This window comes from Sorex araneus, chromosome 2 (genome assembly GCF_027595985.1).
Source record: "Sorex araneus isolate mSorAra2 chromosome 2, mSorAra2.pri, whole genome shotgun sequence".
In the NCBI taxonomy this organism is placed as follows: Eukaryota; Metazoa; Chordata; class Mammalia; order Eulipotyphla; family Soricidae; genus Sorex; species Sorex araneus.
This window is the reverse complement of record NC_073303.1, coordinates 323,980,758-324,001,128: the sequence shown is the minus strand read 5'-3', so window position 1 is coordinate 324,001,128 and position 20,371 is coordinate 323,980,758. Positions and strand designations below refer to the sequence as shown.

At 42.9% G+C, this 20,371-nt stretch overlaps 1 protein-coding gene across 2 annotated transcripts in view; it reads left to right on the top strand.

The window, feature by feature from the left end:
- Window positions 1–20,371, top strand: part of RALBP1 (ralA binding protein 1) — a 42,524-nt gene that overhangs the window by 3,997 nt on the left and 18,156 nt on the right. For both annotated transcript variants that reach the window (XM_055127518.1, XM_055127519.1), the window contains exons 2-6: window positions 10,032–10,329; window positions 13,573–14,031; window positions 16,391–16,740; window positions 18,839–19,000; window positions 20,124–20,255. In XM_055127518.1, coding sequence (XP_054983493.1) covers window positions 10,086–10,329; window positions 13,573–14,031; window positions 16,391–16,740; window positions 18,839–19,000; window positions 20,124–20,255 — 1,347 coding nt within the window. In that variant the 5' untranslated portion in view covers window positions 10,032–10,085. The remainder of the gene's footprint in view (window positions 1–10,031; window positions 10,330–13,572; window positions 14,032–16,390; window positions 16,741–18,838; window positions 19,001–20,123; window positions 20,256–20,371) is intronic.

The following is a 20,371-nucleotide window of genomic DNA, read 5'->3' as shown; positions in this document are numbered from 1 at the left end:
GCTCAGAGCACCATATGGGAAGCTCTGCACTCAGGAATTACCCCTGACAGTGCTCAGGGGACCATATGGGATGCTGGGAATCGAACCTGGGTCGGCCTTGTGCAGTGGGCCCTACCCGCTGTGCTATTGCTCCAGCCCCCAGTTTCTCTTTCTTAGATTGGAGTAGAAAGGATTCTTTTGTAGTCCCTCCTCTGGTGGGCACAAGTTGTTTCTTGATCTTGGCTACAGTAAATAGTGCTGCAGTGAACATAGGTGTGCATATGTGTTGTCAAATTCATGTTTTTGTGAATTGCTGGATCATACAGTAGTTCAGTTTTTGATTTTTATAAGTCTCAGTCCTGTTTTTTATAGAGGTGAAGCAGATGGCATTTCTACTGATGCTGATTCCACCACATCGCAGCAGTACTTGTTTCCAGCTGCCATCACCCCCTTTATTTACTTATTTATTTTGGTTTAAGGGCCACACTTGACAGTGCTCAGGCTTAATCCTTCCTGACTCTGAGCTCAGGGATCTCTCCTGGCGTGACTCCGGGGACCAGCATACAGTGCTGGGATTGAACCTGGATCTGCTGTGTGCAAGCAAGTGACTTACCTCTCTTTGGTCCTCCAGCCTTTTTGATGTAGGCCATTCTCAGTGCTGTGAGGTGCTGTCTCATTGTTAAGTAAAACATATATATATTATATTTACTAGTAATCATAAATTCTCTTTCAAACACACTTTTGGTGCTTCCCACTTATGCTAGCATCTGAGGCGAGTGTGCCAGGCCTTGTATTCTCTCCAGCATGTTCAAAACTTTGCGGATGCACATTACTCATGTGTTGACCTTCACTGCATTTCATTGCTCCAAGTGGCAGTGAGAAAAACTGCCTGAGTATCTTTTAAGCAAACGTCCCTCAAGTGCATAGTAGCTTAACACTGGGGAGTGAGTTGGCAACATCAGCTGAGAGAGAACAGAAGCCTTGTCAGCAAACTTCAGACAGGTCAGGACAGATAATTCCATATTTATTTATTTATTTATTTATTCATTCATTCATTCATTCATGTACTTACTTTTTGGTTTCTGCACCACCCCTGGTGGTGTGTAAGGGTCAGGGTTCACTTCTGGCAGCCCTAGGGGAGCCATACATGGTGCCGGTGATCAGGTCTGGGTGAGCTGCTTGCAAGGCAAGTGCCCTCCTCTCTGTACTGCTGCTCCACCCCCTTGTTCTTACCAAGGAGTTTGTTCTGCTGTCCCAGTAGTGGGAGTGTGGGGCTGTTTCAGGGCTGCCCTGGATAAGACTAGAGTGTATGAAGCACCATGAAGCTTATCCACGATTCCTACCAAGATTTGGCTTCTTAAAAAATTTTCCTGAATAAGCACTTCCTTCTTCTATGCACCCATTGCTTTTGAATGAGAAGGTTGATCTAACAGTTTTTAGATGCTTTTTATTAAGGGTTGGAGTTTTGGAATTTGTTAGGGTATTTTTGTCATCTCACTCCATATATTTATTATTCCATTAAGTTTTGACTTTCAGTGTAGTTCATATCAATTTTGTGTTAATAGTATACCGTTAGATATTTTCTCTTTCTCAGCTCTTTACTTTATTTCTAAGGGTTTCTAGGATAATAGAGAGGTGTTTTACTGAAGATTTTTGTTCACTATAAAATGTTTCAGTGAAGCAACTTTTTACATGTGTACATTTTTACTTGCTTGTATATATCTGGGGAATAAGGTTTTAATGGGATCAATAAGTCAGAATATGAATATTTAATAGATATTGTTGAACTTCCCTTTTAAATGTATCAGCTTACATTTTACCTGTATATTATGAGGGTGTCTCTTCACACTGCCCTTAGTATTGGGAATCAAACTTGTTCATCTTTAGAAAATTGGTATGTGAAAAAGTACATATTTTTTAATTCCTATTTTTTCACTTTAAAAATATATTTTGTGCGTTGTTTATATAATTTTTCTGCCTTTTTTATTTAATTTTTTTATAAGTATTTTATTGAATCACTGTGAAAAAAAATACAAAGCTTTCAGGTTTAAGTCTCAGTCTCTGCCTTTCTTTTAAAATAAATTTTTATTACATCTTTGTCATCTAGCACCAGTATTTTTTCCATTTTCTTTGCTTTCAAATTTTGTGTTAATTTTTTTAAGGTCTCTTCAAATGAAGTGTCAAAGAAAGAAAAAGCAGTGTAACTCTTCCTTTAATTCAGATTATTTGATTGGGGGAAGTAATGCTTAGGAAACCTCAAGTGTTAACCAGGTATTAAGATCTTGCTTTTGGGTGCCACACTGAGAAGTGCAGGGGTGCTGCTGGCTGCTCTACTCCCGGTGGAATTCAACCCATTGAAGACTGGCAGTGCTCATGTCTATAGTGCTCTTGGGCCACCAGAACAGTACCCAGCAGCTCTGAGAATCAGACTAAGGGCCTTGTATATGTTAGGCATGTGCTCTGACAGTCGGGTTATCTCCCTACCTCCTCTAGATATTTTAATATTCTTGTTTTGTGAAGTTAATAGTATAGTTAAATACCGATTAGTCATTTTCACTCAGTACCTACCCAGGAATTCAGTTTATTTAAGGTTGGCAGCATCTTGACAGATGGACGTTTATAGTCTTATTTTACAGATAAGTAAACTTGGTTGATAAAAGGTACTTTGTTACAAACCACATCTATCTTCCAGAAAAAGCTGAGATTTGAACCCAGATCATCTGTTAGACTCCCAGAGCCTGTACCCTTCATAGGACTTTGGCAAGACTCAAATTAACTCTGTCTTCTTCGGGATAGTTCTCAGTTTCTGTAAGGGGGAACGGGCCTGCCTGAGATGTACTCCTGCAGGGGTAACAGCATTTGTGTGGTGAGGGCCGGGCCAGGGGCCAGGTCACGTGCTTCATGTGTGGTCACCCTGGCATTAATTCCTAGTTTAATTCTCATGGTTCAGAGCTCAGCGGGGTATGGCCCCCAAACCCAAGAAAATAAACCAGCAGCAACATGTATTTTCAACAACAGCATATGTGTTATGCCCATACAAGCAGTGTAAATATGTTTACTGTTCTAATCATATTGTAATATGCTGAGGAAGGGGCTCAGTATGTGCTAAACACTTATTGTGTACCAAGCTTTTTTTTTTTTTTTTTTGGCTTTTTGGGTCACACCCAGCGATGCTCAGGGGTTACTCCTGGCTTTGCACTCAGGAATTGCTCCTGGCAGTGCTTGGGGTACCATATGGGATGCCGGGGATCGAACCCGGGTCGGCTGTGTGCAAGGCAAACGCCCTACCCGCTGTGCTATCGCTCCGGCCCCGTGTACCAAGCTTTTTAATTTTTAATTTTTGGGCCACACTGGCTCTGCTCCTGTTCCACCTTCAGAGATCCTGGTGGGGTGGGGGAGACCATATGAGGTCCGGAACCCCAGTCAGCTACATGCAAGGCAAATAAAGTATCTACTATACCACCTCTCCAGCCCACTAGGTTTTTAAAAAATATGTGAATGAATCCTTCAAACTTCTCACTGTGAAAGATTATATAGATACTTAAATAGAGAGGGTAATTTTTTGAGGGGGGGAGGCACGCATTCCTGGCTGTGTTCAGGGCTTACTCCAGGCTCTCTGCTGAGGAATCACTGTCTCTCTGGTCCCTAGTAAGAGTTTTAAATGTTGAAAGTATTGGAAGCTGAATTGAAAATATTCAGTCCCTGCTGTTCAGTTCATTTCTGTTGAGAGGGTTGTGTGTGTGTTTGTGTGTGTGTGTATGTGTGTGTGTGTGTGTGTACCTATATATACAGAATTCTTAAAAGCTTGTTTGGATAGGCACCTTTGGGTAAGGGAAAAACTAAAATTAAGTATGATAAGTTCAGAAAAGAAACAATAATCCAAATACAGAGTAAAATATCTGTGAGAGCCAGAGAAATAGCTCAGTGGGCTGGAGTGTGTTTTGCATGCAGGAGGACTGGTTTTGAGTCCCAGTACCTTATTAACCCCTGGCAACTGCCAGCAGTGACCTAAGCATAAAACTTGGAGTAGCCTCTGAGCATTGCTGGGTTTGGTTCCCAAACCAACCAAACAATACCCCACTACAGATCTAAACAAATGTTAATAGGTTTGAAAGGACTAGTTATATAACAGTGAAACTGATGTGGGAATGTACATGAGAGAATGTTTTAAAGCATGTAAATGTGAGTAGTACTAATTTGCATTTATATTTACACTGGGTACCAGCCATAAACCTCTAACCTTACTATGGGAAAGATTTCACCGAGTTATAGTTATCCAGGAGTTAGGTCTCTGTGCCTCTATGCCTCCTTTCTTTGCTTGAGTTCTCTAATATAAGCATGCCTGTCATAAGGTTTGATTATATCGGGGCTGGAGTGATAGCACAGCAGGTAGGGCGTTTGTCTTGCATGTGGCTGATTGGGGTTCGATTCTCAGCATCCCATATGGTCTCCCAAGTACTGCCAGGGATAATTCCTGAGTGCATGAGCGAGGTAACCCCTGTGCATTCCCGGATATGACCCAAAAGCATTTAAAAAAAAATAAAAACACCAACAGGGTTTGATTATATCAGTGTCATTGTTGTCATTATGATCTTTAGGTAAATACTTTGTGATGCTGAGCCAAGCAGTTGACCATAATTTTGTTTTCTCAACTGGTTTTCTCTGTGAGTTTATCGTTGTATTTTATTTGTGATTTTTGGCTTTTATGGGCCACACCAAGTAATGCTTAGGGTTTACTCCTAGTTCTGTGCTCAGGGAACACTCGCAGCAGGACTCTGGGGTCCATATGGGGCGCGACGGATTGAACCTGGTTCATGCAGGGCAAAAACCGGCTATACTAGCACTTTGGCCCCTCTTATTTTATTTGCTGTTTTTACTTGGTTCTTTTTATTTTATTTTACTTTTATAAAGTTGCTCACAGTAATTTATTACATCCAATATTTCAGCACCAATCCCATCACCATTACACTTTCCCACCATTATTATTTTGAATTTTTCCACCACCACCCAACCTGCCCCAAAGGCAGATGCTAAGTAATTTATTTTGTTTTGCTTGTTATGAATATGCCACTAAAAGCTATCCTAAAAAGTTTCCTTAGAGAAAGGTATGTGAAAATTGTTGTATCTCACCTTGGAGCCATTAAGTCCCTGTAAAAGAGATAAGTAACATGTTGCTCCAGGGATGGAACCAGGGTCTGTTGTCCGAAGGGCAGGTGCCTTCACCTCTGCTCTCTCTCTGGCCCCGTATTCGGAACTGTTTTGATGTGCTTTGATATGGGTCTCTTAAATTAGTAGCCCCTTTTGATTTGGACCCTCAGTGTCCTTTAAGTCTGGGGAATTTGTTTTGTACTGTGTTAAGGACAGCAGTGTGTTGTGCACGCAGATACTGCTTTTAAAGTCAGTCGACCCCAAGCAGTGTAATCTAGTCAGTGTTCATTATGAGATGTAAACCAGTGTTTAGAGGCCCTTGGAGAAGCTCGTCACATAGAGATTTAAAAAAAATTATCAGGGGCTGGAGCAATAGCACAGCTGGGTAGGGCGTTTGCCTTGCGCGTGGCCGACCCGGGTTCGATTCCCAGCATCCCATATGGTCCCCTGAGCACCGCCAGGAGTAATTCCTGAGTGCAGAGCCAGGAGTAACCCCTGTGCATCACCAGGTATGACCCAAAAAGCCAAAAAAAAAAATAAATAAAATAAACACGAGGGAAAATCTACTTTCAGTGAATTTTAGTCTTTTGTTTTGGAGCCACATCCTGCAGTGCTCAGGGCTTACTCCTGGCTCTGTGCTCAGGGATCACTCCTCACTTGCTCAGAAGAGCATGTGTGGTGGTAGGGATTGAACCTAGTCAGCCATATGTGAGGCAAGCATCTTACCTGCTGTATTATTGCTCAAGCCCTTTATTTTTGTTTTTTAAATAAAGGACTTTGGTAAAATACTGAATCTGTTTAACTTATAAACTGGTTGAACAAGTTCTTGGTTTCTGGAGTAGATCTTATTTCTGTGTAAATATTAACTAATATTTTAGAAGTCTAGGCCATTAGGTTTGTTCCTTGAAACTACATTTCAGGAAACCTAATTTAGCAATACTACTTACATTGTTGTGTCCTTTTGCCAGGATGAGTAATTCTTGTCACAGGTGCTGTATAAAGCCGTATGGGATGCTGGGATTCGAACCTGGGTTGGCCACGTGCAAGGCAAACGCCCTACCCGCTGTGCTAATCGCTCCAGCCCCCACACCCTGTTTTTTTTTGAGAAGTAAATATTTTAAACCATCCTTAAGTGAATCTGGTTTTGTAAATTTAGTTTTGCTTTATTTCACTTATGACTCATAACTCTTTAAAAAAGTTATTTTCCAAATAACTTTTTGAAAAATAATTAAAAAAAAATAAATTCCAGCAATGCTCAGAGATTACTCCTGGCAGTGCCTGGGGAGACCATGTAGTGCCAGAGATTGAATTTTAGCCTCCCACATCAAGGCCTGTGCTCCAGCCTGTTTGGTCCTTATTTTGCTTTCTTCTTCCCTTCTTTGTCGTCATGATGACCAAGGGTTACACATGTGCCTGACTGGTGCTTCCATACTGCAGTTGTGGTGCTTAGTGGAGGGTCACACATCAGATTGCAGTGTTCGTACACTGAGCCGTGCAGCTTAGTGGGGTTGCACTCTGTGTTTGCATGCTGTGTTTGCTGGGGTACTCACACATGCTCTGCTTGTAGTGCTCATCAGAGGTAAACGCACTGTTCACACATGTCCTTGCCAGGGATCACACCTGGCCATGGTGCACAAACATTTTTTTATGTTGGTGCCCACAAGAGGTCAGCCCTTTTTTCTGGTGCCTTAAAACAAGTAAAAGTTGAATGTATTCTAACAATTCTCTTTTTCTCCCACTTATGTTTATTAGGTACTTCCAGGTCAGGTCTCTTTTCCTTCTGTAGAAAACACTTTAGTTTGAAACCATCATCATAATTGGAGCAGTTTTATTACTCCCCAGTTTTGTCTTGTCTCTCTCTCCGTTAACTTTTCTGTCTGACCACATGTGGTCCCAGGGCACTACTGATTAATTCTGTCACTGTTGATTAGGTTTGCTTATTCTAGAATTCTGTGTCCATGAATTCGTCCTGTGCATTTTTATTATTGTGATGTTTTGGGACACACCCAGTGTGGGTGGGGGCTACTCCTGGCTTTGGGGCCCTGAGAAGCATTTAGTTCCAAGGGCTCAAACCGAGGCTCCCAAGCTTGATGGACTTTTCTGGAACCTTTGTGCCACCTCTTCAGCCCCAAACATGTATTTTTTCTTCCTTTTTGGGGATCTTCTGGTAGTAGACAGGGTTGTTCTGGTGGTACTTGGGGTACCATGTCTTGCCAGGAGCGGAATCAGGTCTCCTGCATGCAGAGCTTGTGTTCCAGCCCTTTGAACTGTTCCTCTGGACCCTCTGTTGTATACTTTTTGGGAGGCACACGTGGTATATTCAGGAGCAGCTCCAGCTGTGCGCTCAGGGGCCATGCCTGGCGGTGCTTTGGGGGCAGGGGGCTGCGTGGTGTTGGGGACTTGAGTCAGGTTTGTGGCTGCGGCCACATATAAGGCGAGCACCTTAATCTCAGTACTCTCTCGCCATCACTGTGTAGTCTTTCTTCTTCCTTTCTTCCTTTCTTCCTTTCTTCCTTCCTTCCTTCCTTCCTTTCTTTCTTTCTTTCTTTCTTTCTTTCTTTCTTTCTTTCTTTCTTTCTTTCTTTCTTTCTTTCTTTCTTTCTTTCTTTCTTTCTTTCTTTCTTTCTTTCTTTCTTTCTTTCTGTTTTTGGGCCACACCCAGCAATGCTCAGGGATTACTCCTGACTCTGTGCTCAGGAATTACTCCTGGTTGGTGCAGTGCTTGGGGGACCAGAAGGGGTGCTGGGGATTGAACCCAGGTTGCCCACTAGGAAGGTAAACACCCTACACTCTGCCCCCCACTGTAGATTCTTAATTCCAGCTCCTGAATCACTTGGCCATCCTCATGGTTAAATGTGTATCTTCTGTGTCTAGTTTTTTCCCCACAGTATCTTGTCTTTTAGTCACATCTATGTGGTGCCCATGCTTGGGACTGGACTTGTTAGGTGATGTGAAATTGCTAGTTCATGTGGTAATTTTATAAAATGCTGTTAAGCACTTTCCAAGTGTGGTTGTGCCGTTTTACGATCCAGCAGCAGATGGGAGTACCAGTTTTTTCACATCCATAGCAGCACTTGATGTTGTCAAATTTTAATGATGGCAGTGAACATGTAGTTGGTATTTTGCTGGTTTTAATTTGCATTTCCGTAATGACTAGGACCCCCTCCCCTTTTGTTTTTTGGCTTTGGGCCACACCTGGCCACATTCATTGGCTGCAGTGCATGAAGGAACACCGAGATCAGAAATTGCCTGTGCTTTGTGTGTAGTTTTGCCTTTGGTCCTCCTGGCTCTCATTTTGTCGCTTAGCTTTGCATTGGTGAAGCTTGCCACTGAAGCCTGACCTCTCAGCGCAGTGTTCTATTGGTTTAGAGCCCGTCTTATCTTTTAGTGTCTCTCCTGTTTCTTAGAAGAAAATGCTTCAGTCAGACCTCTTGTCTTGGCATTCTTTATAATTTCTTTTTGTATGTTTAGCCATGCTGCTGCTCTTGGCATATGTGTACTCTGTATGCACTCTGTGTGTGGCAAAGGGCAGTTTAGGGACAAGAGTATGTCTTTTGTGTCAGACTGACCCCACATCACTACTCCCTTGCTGTGTGATTTAGGGAGTCCTATGGCTTCCTGCACTTTGGGGAGCATACCTACTGCTTTGCTCACAGGATGGACTCAGAGTATGTGAAGGGGAGGTCCTGAAGCCACAGGAGCACAAATGAAAGGTGCTTTGTTTTCTTAATTAAAATGTAAGGCTAAGGGCCAGGTTCATGTCTTCTAATCTTTGTTTCTATCAGCATATACAGCATGTTGAGAACATAGAGGAGACTAATTAGCTTATTAAATAAACATTTGAGAACATCCTATGTTCCTCGTTTTGTGTTAAATGCTGGAGCTCACAAATTTGGGGGCAAGACAGACACAGATTTAGGTAATTAAAACGGCATGTTACCTTTGGTGCTGGAGCTGTGTGCAGGAAATTCTGTATGCCTAGAAAAGGACTTTCTTCAGCTTTGGACTGGGCAGATCTTTTTAATTTATTTTTTGTGCCACACCCAGTGGTGCTCAGGGTTTACTTCTAGCTCTGTGCTCAGGATTCAATCCTGGTGCTGCTGGGGGATCTTAAGGCATGATGGGGATCGGACCTAGGTTGGCCACATGCAGAGCAAGTGCCCTCCCTACTGTGCTGTTACTCGGGCCCACGGACTTGGTGGGTCTTGAGAGAGAGTTCTTGGAGAATGTTGCTGGAATTCTTCTCTCCTCCTTTGGATATGTAGTTTACATACTCTGCGATTTACCCATGTTCAGAGTAGAATGATTTTCGATTGGTACATAGGAATGTGTAGTATCACCACATTGCAAACCCAGACCAGCTATTCCAAAAAGGTTCTCGTGCCCATCAGTAGGCTTAATGTTACAGGAGGGGAGTGACTCAGTTGTGTTACAACCTTTGGAAGGAAGACTGGGTTCTGGGAGGAAAGGTAGCATGCTCAGAGGTGGATACGAGCCCTAATTTTGAAGTCCAGTTATTTGTGTGTAGTTACAGTTTTTGTAACATCCTATCAGTCACTTAGTCATAACTTAAAAATAAGGTTCTGCTGGATTACAACCAACATGAACCCTTTTAGAATGATGTGTTCTTTTACAAAGGAACTCTGTCTTCTTTGAGGACTTGGATTCTCGTTTGGTTTGCTTTCTCTAAGACATAAGCATCCCAGGACTTTCATCTCTTGGGTACTGAAATGTCTGATGCATAGAATGTAACTTGAGATGGTAAAATACAAGAGTATTTTTAAAAGGGCATTGTGAAGAAAATGTTTTTGGTTGCAGTGTATGCGTAATTGCCGGGTGGTTTGTGTGGTGCGTTTGTGGTTCAGATGGTATGTGAGGACTGACAGCCCTTTTCCCTCTTACAGATGTAATGGATAGGTAACAGAGAACTCTCTGCGCTGTCCTGTCAAGGAGGCAGGATGACCGAGTGCTTCCTGCCCCCCACCAGCAGCCCTAGTGAACATCGAAGGGTGGAGCACGGCAGTGGTCTGCCTCGAACCCCCAGCTCGGAGGAGATCAGTCCTACCAAATTTCCTGGGTTGTACCGCACCGGTGAGCCCTCTCCTCCCCATGACAGCCTCCACGAGCCTCCTGATATAGTGTCTGATGATGAGAAAGACCATGGCAAGAAGAAAGGAAAATTTAAGAAAAAGGAAAAAAGGAGTAAGTGCTATTTGACTTTTCTTTCTGTGCTTTCCAACACGAGATAAACTTCTCTGATCACATAGGCCTGCTTCATGTGAGTTAGGTTTAGACGAAGACTCCTATTGGAGATTTCTCTGTTCCTTATTTTTCAGGGTCTCAGTTTGTGTATATGAAGCATTGTATTTTAGGGTCTTGAACAACAATAACAACAACAGCAACAATTGAATTTTCACAAGTGGCAAAGTTTTTTGGATGGTTCTTGAATTGGTCATTTACAATAACCTATAAAGCGATACTGGAATTTTGTGCCTGGTTGTGGTCACTCCTGGTGCTTTGGGGACCATATGTGGTACTGGGGCTCAAACCAAAGCCAGTTGTGCAAAGCAAGCGTCTTACTCCTCTGTACTCTCTCTTTGGCCCGAAGTCTAACTTTCTTTGTTTGCTGGGTTGTGTCAGGCAGTGGGAATACACATTATTTGAGCCATGTAAAATGTTGTTTTTGTATTTCTTCTAAGCAAATGCCATGATGCATTCCATTTATAATACTGTTCAGTAGGGAGAATAAGTCACTTAGACACAGCTCTTTAGTATGTTAAGAAAGTAAGGTGAGTTATTTAAGTATTCCTTTATGTTTACTTTCAGGACTTTTGTTTGTTTTGGGGCCACACCTGGCAGATCTTGGACTGTCCTTGACTCTGCTGAGGAATGCCCCTGGCAATGTTTGGGGAACCAGGGTTGGCCTGGTTCAGGGCAGGTGCCACATCTCTTTTTTTTGCGGGGAGGGGGCACACAGCAATGCTCAGGGGTTACTCCTGGCTCTGCACTCAGGAATTACTCCTGGCGGTGCCTGGGGGACCATATGGGGTGCTGGAGATTGAACCAGGTCGGCTGCGTGCAAGGCAAACACCCTACCCACTGTGCTATCACTCCGGCCCCAGGTGTCTCATCTCTTGTACTATCTCTCTGGGCCCTCTCTCAGGATGTTACGCTACTTGGGGTGAGTGGGGTGGGGGAGGGGCAGGAATGCTGGAGATTGAACTCAGGCTCTTATACACTTAAATATGTGCTTACCTGCGTCACATCCCCAGCCTTAAATTATTGTTTGGAAAATAACTTGCTAATAGAGTGTACAAATTGTGTGTAACTTGATGCTTTGCCATGAAACGGATTTGGGTACTTGCAAACAACAAGGATATGGAAACAGCACATTATGAGCCCATAGGAATCCCCCTGACTTTTTTTTCCCTTTCAAAGGGAGAACCCTCCACTCCTTTTTCAAAGGTAAATTTCAGGGTAGAGGATACTTAAGGCTTGATTCTGAATTTAAAGGAAATGTGCTTTCTTTTGTGTCTAGATTCTTTTGTTGTTGTTATTTTGTTTTTGTTTTGGAACCATACCCAGCAATCCTCTGGGATAATTCTGACTCTGCACTCAGAAGTTACTTCTGGCTGTTCTTGAGGGACCATATGTGATGCCAGGAATCCAGTGTCCGGCCCCCTACCTGCTTACTATCTCTCTGGCCTTGTGTCTGGTTTCTTTAGCCGAATGGATACTGCTTGCTAGATTAATCCATGCTATTTCATGTGGTGGTAGTTTGTTCACTGTTGTTAAGTTTTGTTCATTGCATTAATATAGAATTTATTCATTCTACTGTTTTATATTATGTGAGTTTGTTTGTTTTTTAATGTTACACATGTTTATGTCTTGTACTGAAATTGCTTGCTTGTAGGCTATGCTTATTTCAGCTTTATTAGATCTTGCAAAAACAATTTTCTCGAGTGGTTGTACCAGTTTACACGTCCCTGAGCAGTGGCTGAGAACTCCCCTGGCTTTTCATCATGGTATTCATCGTCTTAAGAATTTCACCATTCTGGTTGGTGTAGGCGTTTGTGGTATTTTAATTAGAGGGTCATATATGAAATATCTTTTATCTTTGTGAAATACGTTTAATCTTTTTTATCTTTAATCTTTATAAAACAGCTTTTAGTGTAATTGGCTAGAGAAAGGGAGAGTTATTACAAAACAACCCACAGTAGCTCGCCCTGATGACACAGAGCAGTTAGTGGGTGGGAACAGGACAGCAATGCAGGGCTGGTAGACTCCGACATTGTCCACGGGGAGGGGAGAGTGTCTGGTTCTCTCGCCCAATGAGGCTGCTGTCCTGTCTGTGTTCAGAAGAAACTTAGTGGTGGCAGGAAAGTGAAATGTGATGTGGAACTAACTGGACCATCAAAAACTATATTTGGTGCCTCAAATTATTTGCACCAAATATGGAAAGAAACCCAAACCGACTAATTTAAAATTAGTGAATTATAAATGTATTATAAATACATTATTCAGATAGTCCAAAATGCGCCATTTGCAGGTTGAGGGTGTAGCTGAGCACAGAGCTTATGCTCTCGCATGTGTTGGGCTCTGGGCTCCATTCCCAGCAGGCCCCCCCCCCACACACACATGGGCTTTATTTTATGAAGGGATTTTTTTCTGTTTGTCCTTCATGTAGAGCTTTTCTTGTGTGTTTATGATGCTTGGCTTGCATCAAAATATGTTTTTAGGGGCTGGAGCAGTAGCACAGCAGGTAGGTAGGGTGTTTACCTTGCACGTGGCCGACCCGGGTTTGATTCCCATCATCCCATATGGCCCCTGAGATCCACCAGGAGTAATTCCTGAGCTCAGAGCCAGGAGTAACCCCTGTGCATTGTCGGGTGTGACCCAAAAAGCAAAAAAAAAAAAAAAAAAAAGTTTTTATTTTACATGTAGCACTATTGTCCCATTGTTCATCGATTTGCTCGAGCGGGCACCAGTAGCATCTTTATTGTGAGACTTGTTACTGTTTTTGGTATATTAAATACACCATGGGTAGCTTGCCAGACTCCGCTGTGTGGGTGGGATACTCTCGGTAGCTTGCTGGGCTCTCCGAGAGGGACGGAGGAATCGAACCCAGGTCAGCCGCATGCAAGGCAAATGCCCTACCCGCTGTGCTATCACTCTGGTCCTTATAAAATAAAACTAGTCTACTTTCCACGATTGCAGAAATAGCCGGCCTCTCCCTAGTTCCCTCTCTGGTCAGGAGGGGTCACTGCAGTAGCACATTTAAGTTGAGAAGAGACCCGTGCTAGGGGGTTCCCAGCAGGGTTTGGTTCTAAAGGGAAAAGGTAGGTAGCTAGTGCCAGGTGATAACTTTTCCATCTATTTTTGCAAATCATATGGGCAGTGAGACTGCAATTAAACTGTCATATGTCCTCTGCTTTTCTTTCGCAGCTGAAGGCTATGCTGCCTTTCAAGAAGATAGCTCTGGAGATGAAGCGGAAAGCCCTTCTAAGATGAAGAGATCCAAGGGAATCCATGTTTTTAAGAAACCCAGCTTTTCTAAAAAGAAGGAGAAAGACTTTAAAATAAAAGAGAAACCCAAAGAAGAAAAACATAAAGAAGAAAAGCACAAAGAAGAAAAACATAAAGAGAAAAAGTCAAAGGACTTGACAGCAGCGGATGTTGTTAAACAATGGAAGGAAAAGAAAAAAAAGAAGAAGCCAATTCAGGAGCCAGAGGTGCCTCAAATCGATGTTCCAAATCTCAAGCCCATTTTTGGGATCCCATTGGCTGATGCAGCAGAGCGAACCATGATGTATGATGGCATTCGACTGCCAGCAGTTTTCCGTGAATGTATAGATTATGTAGAGAAGTACGGCATGAAATGTGAAGGCATCTACCGAGTTTCAGGTATTGGAGATATGCACTTAATTAGATGGTTAAAAAAAAATAACTTTAGGGGATATGGCTGAAAGGTGTGAGCATGTCTAGTGTGTGCCAGCAGAACTAGGGGCTTGTCCATTGCGTACCAGCAGGACCAGCGGCCTGTCCATTGCGTGCCAGCAGGACCAGAGGCTTGTCCATTATGTGCCAGCAGGGCCAGGGGCCTGTTCAGGGTGTGCCAGCAGGAACAGGGGCCTGTCCAGTGTGTATCATCAGGACCTGGGGCTTGTCCAGTGTGTGCCAGCAGTACCAGGGACCTGTCCAGTGTGTGCCAGCAGGACCAAGGGCCTGTCCATTGTGAGCCAGTAAGGCCAGGGGCAGCTCCAGTGGCTTTCAGCATTGCCAGGAAGTAGCCTTGCTGAACCCCAAGCAGCACTGGGCTGGTCCTGGTAGCCCCCAGCACTGATGGATGAAAGCATCATGGCACCAGACCTAAGTACTGAACCTTTAGATTTGTACTAAGTGTCAGAGGATGTGGTCCCTATAAAAAGCAATTTCATTTCGTATTCATTTTCCAGAGGAAAGAAAAATACTAACTTGCGTGAATTGTGGGATGGGTCCTTAGCTCTGTTTCCTGCCATGATTTTTCCAGATCAGTAGAAGTACCTGCAGTGCCCGTGGGTTCAGATGAGTGTATACTTTGGTGTTTTCACGTTTTCTTCCGTTAAGAGATAGGCACATGAGTTGTACATAACTTGTAGCGTGCCAGATAAGATGAAGGAAAACAGAACGGGCGTCCCTTATCTTGGGGATATGCAGTCCCTACTTTGCTTTTTTTAACCTTCTCTCTGAGCAGAGGCTCAGTGTGGTGAGGGAGGTCAAAGAAGGAGGAAGGAAATCCAGGTGAAAGGCATTTCTTTTTTGTTCTTATTTTGGGGACACACCCAGTGGTGCTCAGGGCTTACTCCTTGTTCAGCACTCAGGGACCACTCTTGTTGGGCTTTGTGGCCCATGTGGGAGGTGAGGGATTGAACCTGGGTGGACCGTGTGCAAGGTAAATACCCTACCTGCTGTCCTCTTGTTCCAGCTCCTTAAGACATTTCTTGAGCCTGGCATACTTGTAACACAAACGTGTGATGTATTTCTTGAGCTCAGCTAAGGGACATGAAATGTTATTTGTTTTTTAAAAAAAATTTGGGTGGAGGGCACATGGCAATGCTCAGGGATCTTAGAAATTGCTCCTGGCGGTGCACTGGGGACCAGATAGGCTATCCAGGGTCGAACCTGGGTCCACTGGATAAGGCAAACACCTTACCCGGACTAAAAATATTAATGTTTAAAAAACATAGTTTGTGTGATGGTGTTTCTGTCCAGTAAGAAAAGAAAAATAATCCTATTTTCAGATTATGAAATGCAGACTTCCACTTTTTTTTTTTTCTTTTTGGGGTCACACCTGGCGATGCACAGGGGTTACTCCTGGCTCATGCACTCAGGAATTAACTCCTGGCGGTGCTCAGGGGACCATATGGGATGCTGGGAATCGAACCCGGGTCAGCTGCGTGCAAGGCAAACACCCTACCCGATGTGCTATCGCTCCAGCCCCGTAAACTTTCACTTTTTGTAATTCCTGTTGTCTTCTGGATTTAAAAAACCGCATACTGTATCAGCATTTGGTGAGTTAGGAAGCACGATGGGGGTTTGAGAGCTCAGTGGGCTGGGCATGTTGAGGCCCAGGTGCTGCCCCAGGGACCACGTGTTTGAGTAGTGGAAGTAGTTTCTGAGCACTGCTGGCATGGTCTCCAAACAGACAAACACAAGGAAAGAAAAAGCAGTTGGTTACCCAGGAAGAGCAAGATTTAGACCTGGACTGTAGTGTTGAATTTTTGTCTGAATTTTTATATCACTGTATCACTGTCATCCTGTTGTTCATCGATTTACTCGAGCAGGTGCCAGTAACATCTCCATTTGTCCCACCCTGAAATTTTAGCAGCCTCTCCTTACTCGTTTTCCCCAATGATTGGAGGCTCTTTTCAGGATCGGGGGAATGAGACCTGTATTTGGCATATGCCACAGGGAGCTTGCCAGGCTCTTCCGTGCCACTTCCCCTGAATTGTTTTTTGCTCTGACTTGGTTCTGAATATTTAGTTGTCTAGTATCTTGTAGCTTTTGGTCTAGTCCTCCTTGAAGTATGTAGCCCCTCTTTGAGATGTGCAGTGAACCTGGTGCCTATAATCTTTCCCTGAAGAGTGTGGCTATTGTCAGGTCCCCTCTGTATGCACCCCCAGGGGCGGAGGCAGTGGTGAGGAAAGCCATGTGAGGGTGTGTTTGTGTGACTGTGTGTGTTTTCTTAATACTCTCTTTTTCTTCTGAATTTGAATGTTTCAAGGAATTAAATCAAAGGTGGATGAGCTAAAAGCTGCCTATGACCGAGAGGAGTCTCCAAACTTGGAAGAATACGAACCCAACACCGTAGCCAGTTTGCTGAAGCAGTATTTGCGAGATCTTCCGGAGAATCTGCTTACCAAAGAGCTCATGCCCTGCTTTGAAGAGGCCTGCGGGAGGAGCACAGAGAGTGAGAAAGTGCAGGAGCTGCAGCGCTTGCTGAAGGAACTGCCCGAATGTAACTATCTTCTGATTTCCTGGCTGATTGTGCACATGGCCCATGTTATTGAGAAAGAACTGGAAACAAAAATGAACATACAGAACATTTCTATAGTGCTCAGCCCAACGGTTCAGGTACATGGCCTTCTCTGCACACTTGCCTCTCTTGTTAGCCCTGGCGTGCCGCTGAGCCGCACGCAGAATCCTGAGCCCGAGAGAGCAGGTAGTGGGTACTGGAGTCGCGGTCTTGGTCTTCCAGACTCTGGATGGTGTCAAGGCGATAGCGTTAGGAGCACCGTTTCCCTTTGCCTAAAGGCTGTATAATTTGAATATTGTACAGTCTTTGGCGTCAGTCTATGAGCTATTTCCCGGTGACAGTGACTCGTCATTTTTAGAGGGGGAGCCAGTGGTACCTGCAGTAGTAGCTGTCACCAGCAGAATCACCAGCAGAACCAGACTTGTGTCACAAACGCCCCAGTCACATTATCAGAGAACATAACTCAGTCTTCACTGACATAAAGTCAGACTTGGTGCAGAGCCCAGCATTTGTGTGGTCAGGCTGAGGGTTGCATTCATAAAGGTAGATCTTGAGAAGCATTAAAAAAAAATTTTTTTTTAATTGAATCACTGTGAAATACATTTACAGAGCTTTCTTTCCTGTTTGAGTTTTAGTTATACAATGATCGAATACCCAACCCTCCACCAGTGCACATCTTCCACCACCAATGTCCCCAGTTTCCCCCCACATCCCACCCCTCTCCCTGCCTCTGTGGCAGTCTTCCCCCATACTCTTTTGTATTGATTATTATGAATAGCATAAGATATCGTTCTCGCAGCTGCGTGCTCCTGGAATTCTAAAATTTTAGATAATCAGGGTCTGGAGAAATTTCTGTTTTGTTTTGTTTTGTTTTTGCTTTTTGTGTCACACCCGACGATGCATAGGAGTTACTCCTGGCTCATGCACTCAGGAATCACTCCTGGTGGACCATATGGGATGCTGGGAATCGAACCCCGGGTGAGCCGAGTGCAAGGCAAACAAACGCCCGCCCTACCCGCTGTGCTATCACTCCAGCCCTTGGAGAAATCTCTGTAGCTAGCTGCTCAGTTGGAAGATTCTTTTGTGTGTCTATGGATCTTGGGTGTTAAGTAGCTTAAGTAGCAGCCTGAGGCAGTTTGTGGGTGTGACATCCAGGGTCCCCTGGGGACAGGGGATGAGAGGGACCGGCCCATCCCCTGTCCAGTGAGGTTTGGCATTCGCCATCACTGAACCTGCGTACCTGCACTTTTGAGAAGCTTTTTATGGAACCTTAGTTTGCTGAGGATTATTCTACTTCAGGGTAGTATGTTAATTGGTGTGTCTTTACAGCATGAATTCTTGTTCTTCATTTATTCTGTTCAGCGTGTTTCTATAATTCATTGTTTGTAATTTACTTGGCTCAAAAAAAAAAGATTTTAAGTCCTCCTTTTTGCCAGTATGATCGGTTATTAATTACAACACATTTGTGTGAGTAACAACACATTTATAAGAGTGATTTTTCTCTACTAAAGATACTCATGCTCATATTTTGAAAGTCAAATCTGTTTTTCAGATTTCAGTGTGATTATGTTAGTGAAGACTTTAGAATTTCTTAAATATTATGTAGTTACTCAGTATTGCCAAATAGGATGACAGTGCTGCACAAGATTCAAGTATACTGGAAATTTTAATTAAAAAAAGAATTTTATTAACTTTTCAGCATCCCTAGTCCTGGTCCCTAGAGTGTGAGAACATGTTTGAACACTGCCTGTGTGCAGGTGCCTGGGAATGTGCCTCTGGAGTAGGGACACTCACACTCCCAGCCCCGTGAACAAGTGCAATGTTCTGACATCCTTTATATTCCTTAAGGGATCCAGTTGTGTGTGTTAAAGATCTCAAAGTAACTGGAAAATAACACGAAATTAAAAAAAAAAAAATCAGTTAATCACTGAAAAATGGATTCACTTATGACCATCAGCCTTTGTATCCTTTTCTGGGTTTCCTTCCCCTCCTTATTTTTAGTGATGCTTGGCTATGTGACCTAATTCATATTCTTTATTCTTGTCTCTAAGTTGGACACTAATTAGCAAAGCACATCTTTTCGCTGCTTAGTATATTTTTCATTTATATGTCCAGGATTTAAAGATGGGGAATATAGTGATAACTTTAATAGTTTTCTTTGTGAAGCTTTTGATTTTTTTTTTTCCTTCTTCTTAGATTAGCAATCGTGTCCTGTATGTGTTTTTCACTCATGTGCAAGAGCTTTTTGGGAATGTGACACTGAAGCAAGTGACAAAGCCTCTCCGATGGTCTAACATGGCTACCATGCCTGCACTGCCCGAAACCCAGGAGCGCATCAAAGAGGAGATCAGGAGACAGGTGTGTGCTCAGGCCTCCTCCCGGCCCTGCTTTGACCTTGCAGACACCCAGAGATGGTGGTGAACTCTTGTTTGTTGATGATTGCCTGTGTATCTAGGTCTGTGTTAAATATATTCACAGCAAATTGAAGCCAGAAATTTCCAGTTGGCACTATTTTATGCCATTTAACTCAGATTAGTATGGTGGAGCACAGGTTTTGAAGTTTAAAGAATCAACCTTAAGTTACTGCTCTGCTCCCAATTACAACTGATTTGAGGAAAATTGCTTAACTTCCGTCACGCTGTTTTAAAATGAGTCTTCATATAGGATTGATAGGAAGGTATTGTAATGAGTTATAATGAATTAAAGATGTACTATTCCAGGCACATTGTTAACATTTCAAAAATATTAGTTTTTTTCCAAAGTTATTGTCTCTGGTTTATAGCTAAAAATACTCAAGTTTGAGTATGTTAAAAAACTTACCCTGACTTATATGGTCACTAAGCTTTCAAACCAGAACTTGAGTCCAAATCTTATGCTTTTTTACTATCCTGTTTTATTGTAAGGACATACGTTTGGGGGTTGGAGAGATGATACAGTGGGTAAGGCCTTGCACATGACCAACACAGAGTCAGTTCTTGGCACGTCTATGGTCCCCTGAGATCCTCCACAAATGAACCTTGAGTGCAAAACCAGGAGTAAGTAAGCCTTGAACAATGCTAGGTGTGGCCCCCAAGCCCACCCGCCTAAAGAAAAAAAACAAAACAGAGAAGGAATACAATCCAGAATGTACTCATTGGTTTTGTGTGTGTGTGTGTCTGTGTGTGTGTTTGGCAAGAAATAAGAAATTTATATTTAATTCTGCTTTTATTTGCATGCATCTTATTAGATCCTTGTTTTGTCCTTTAGGACCTTTATTAGTTGATAAATGCATGAATTAATGAAACTTTTTGCCCAGAGAAAACATATAAGAATGATTTTTTTGTCATGTTGTTGAGAAAATGATTGTTTCTGCCATACTTTGAGTTACTTAATGATAATTGAAAAATAGTTCAAAATATTCACAAATTGTTTTTTTTCAAAGGATAAAAAGACATGGAGAACTACATGGTATGTGGTATATTATTGGTATATTATTTTCTAGGAATTTCTTTTGAATTGTTTACATCGAGATCTGCAGGGTGGAATTAAGGATTTATCTAAAGAAGAAAGATTATGGGAAGTACAAAGAATTTTGACAGCCCTCAAAAGAAAACTGAGAGAAGCTAAAAGACAAGTGAGTAAATTTTATTGTTTCTTTTACATCGTATGAATGAAGTTATTATTTTTTAACCCCCAGTGGTACTCGGGCTACTCCTGACTCTGCTCAGTGGTCACTCGTGGTGGTGCTCA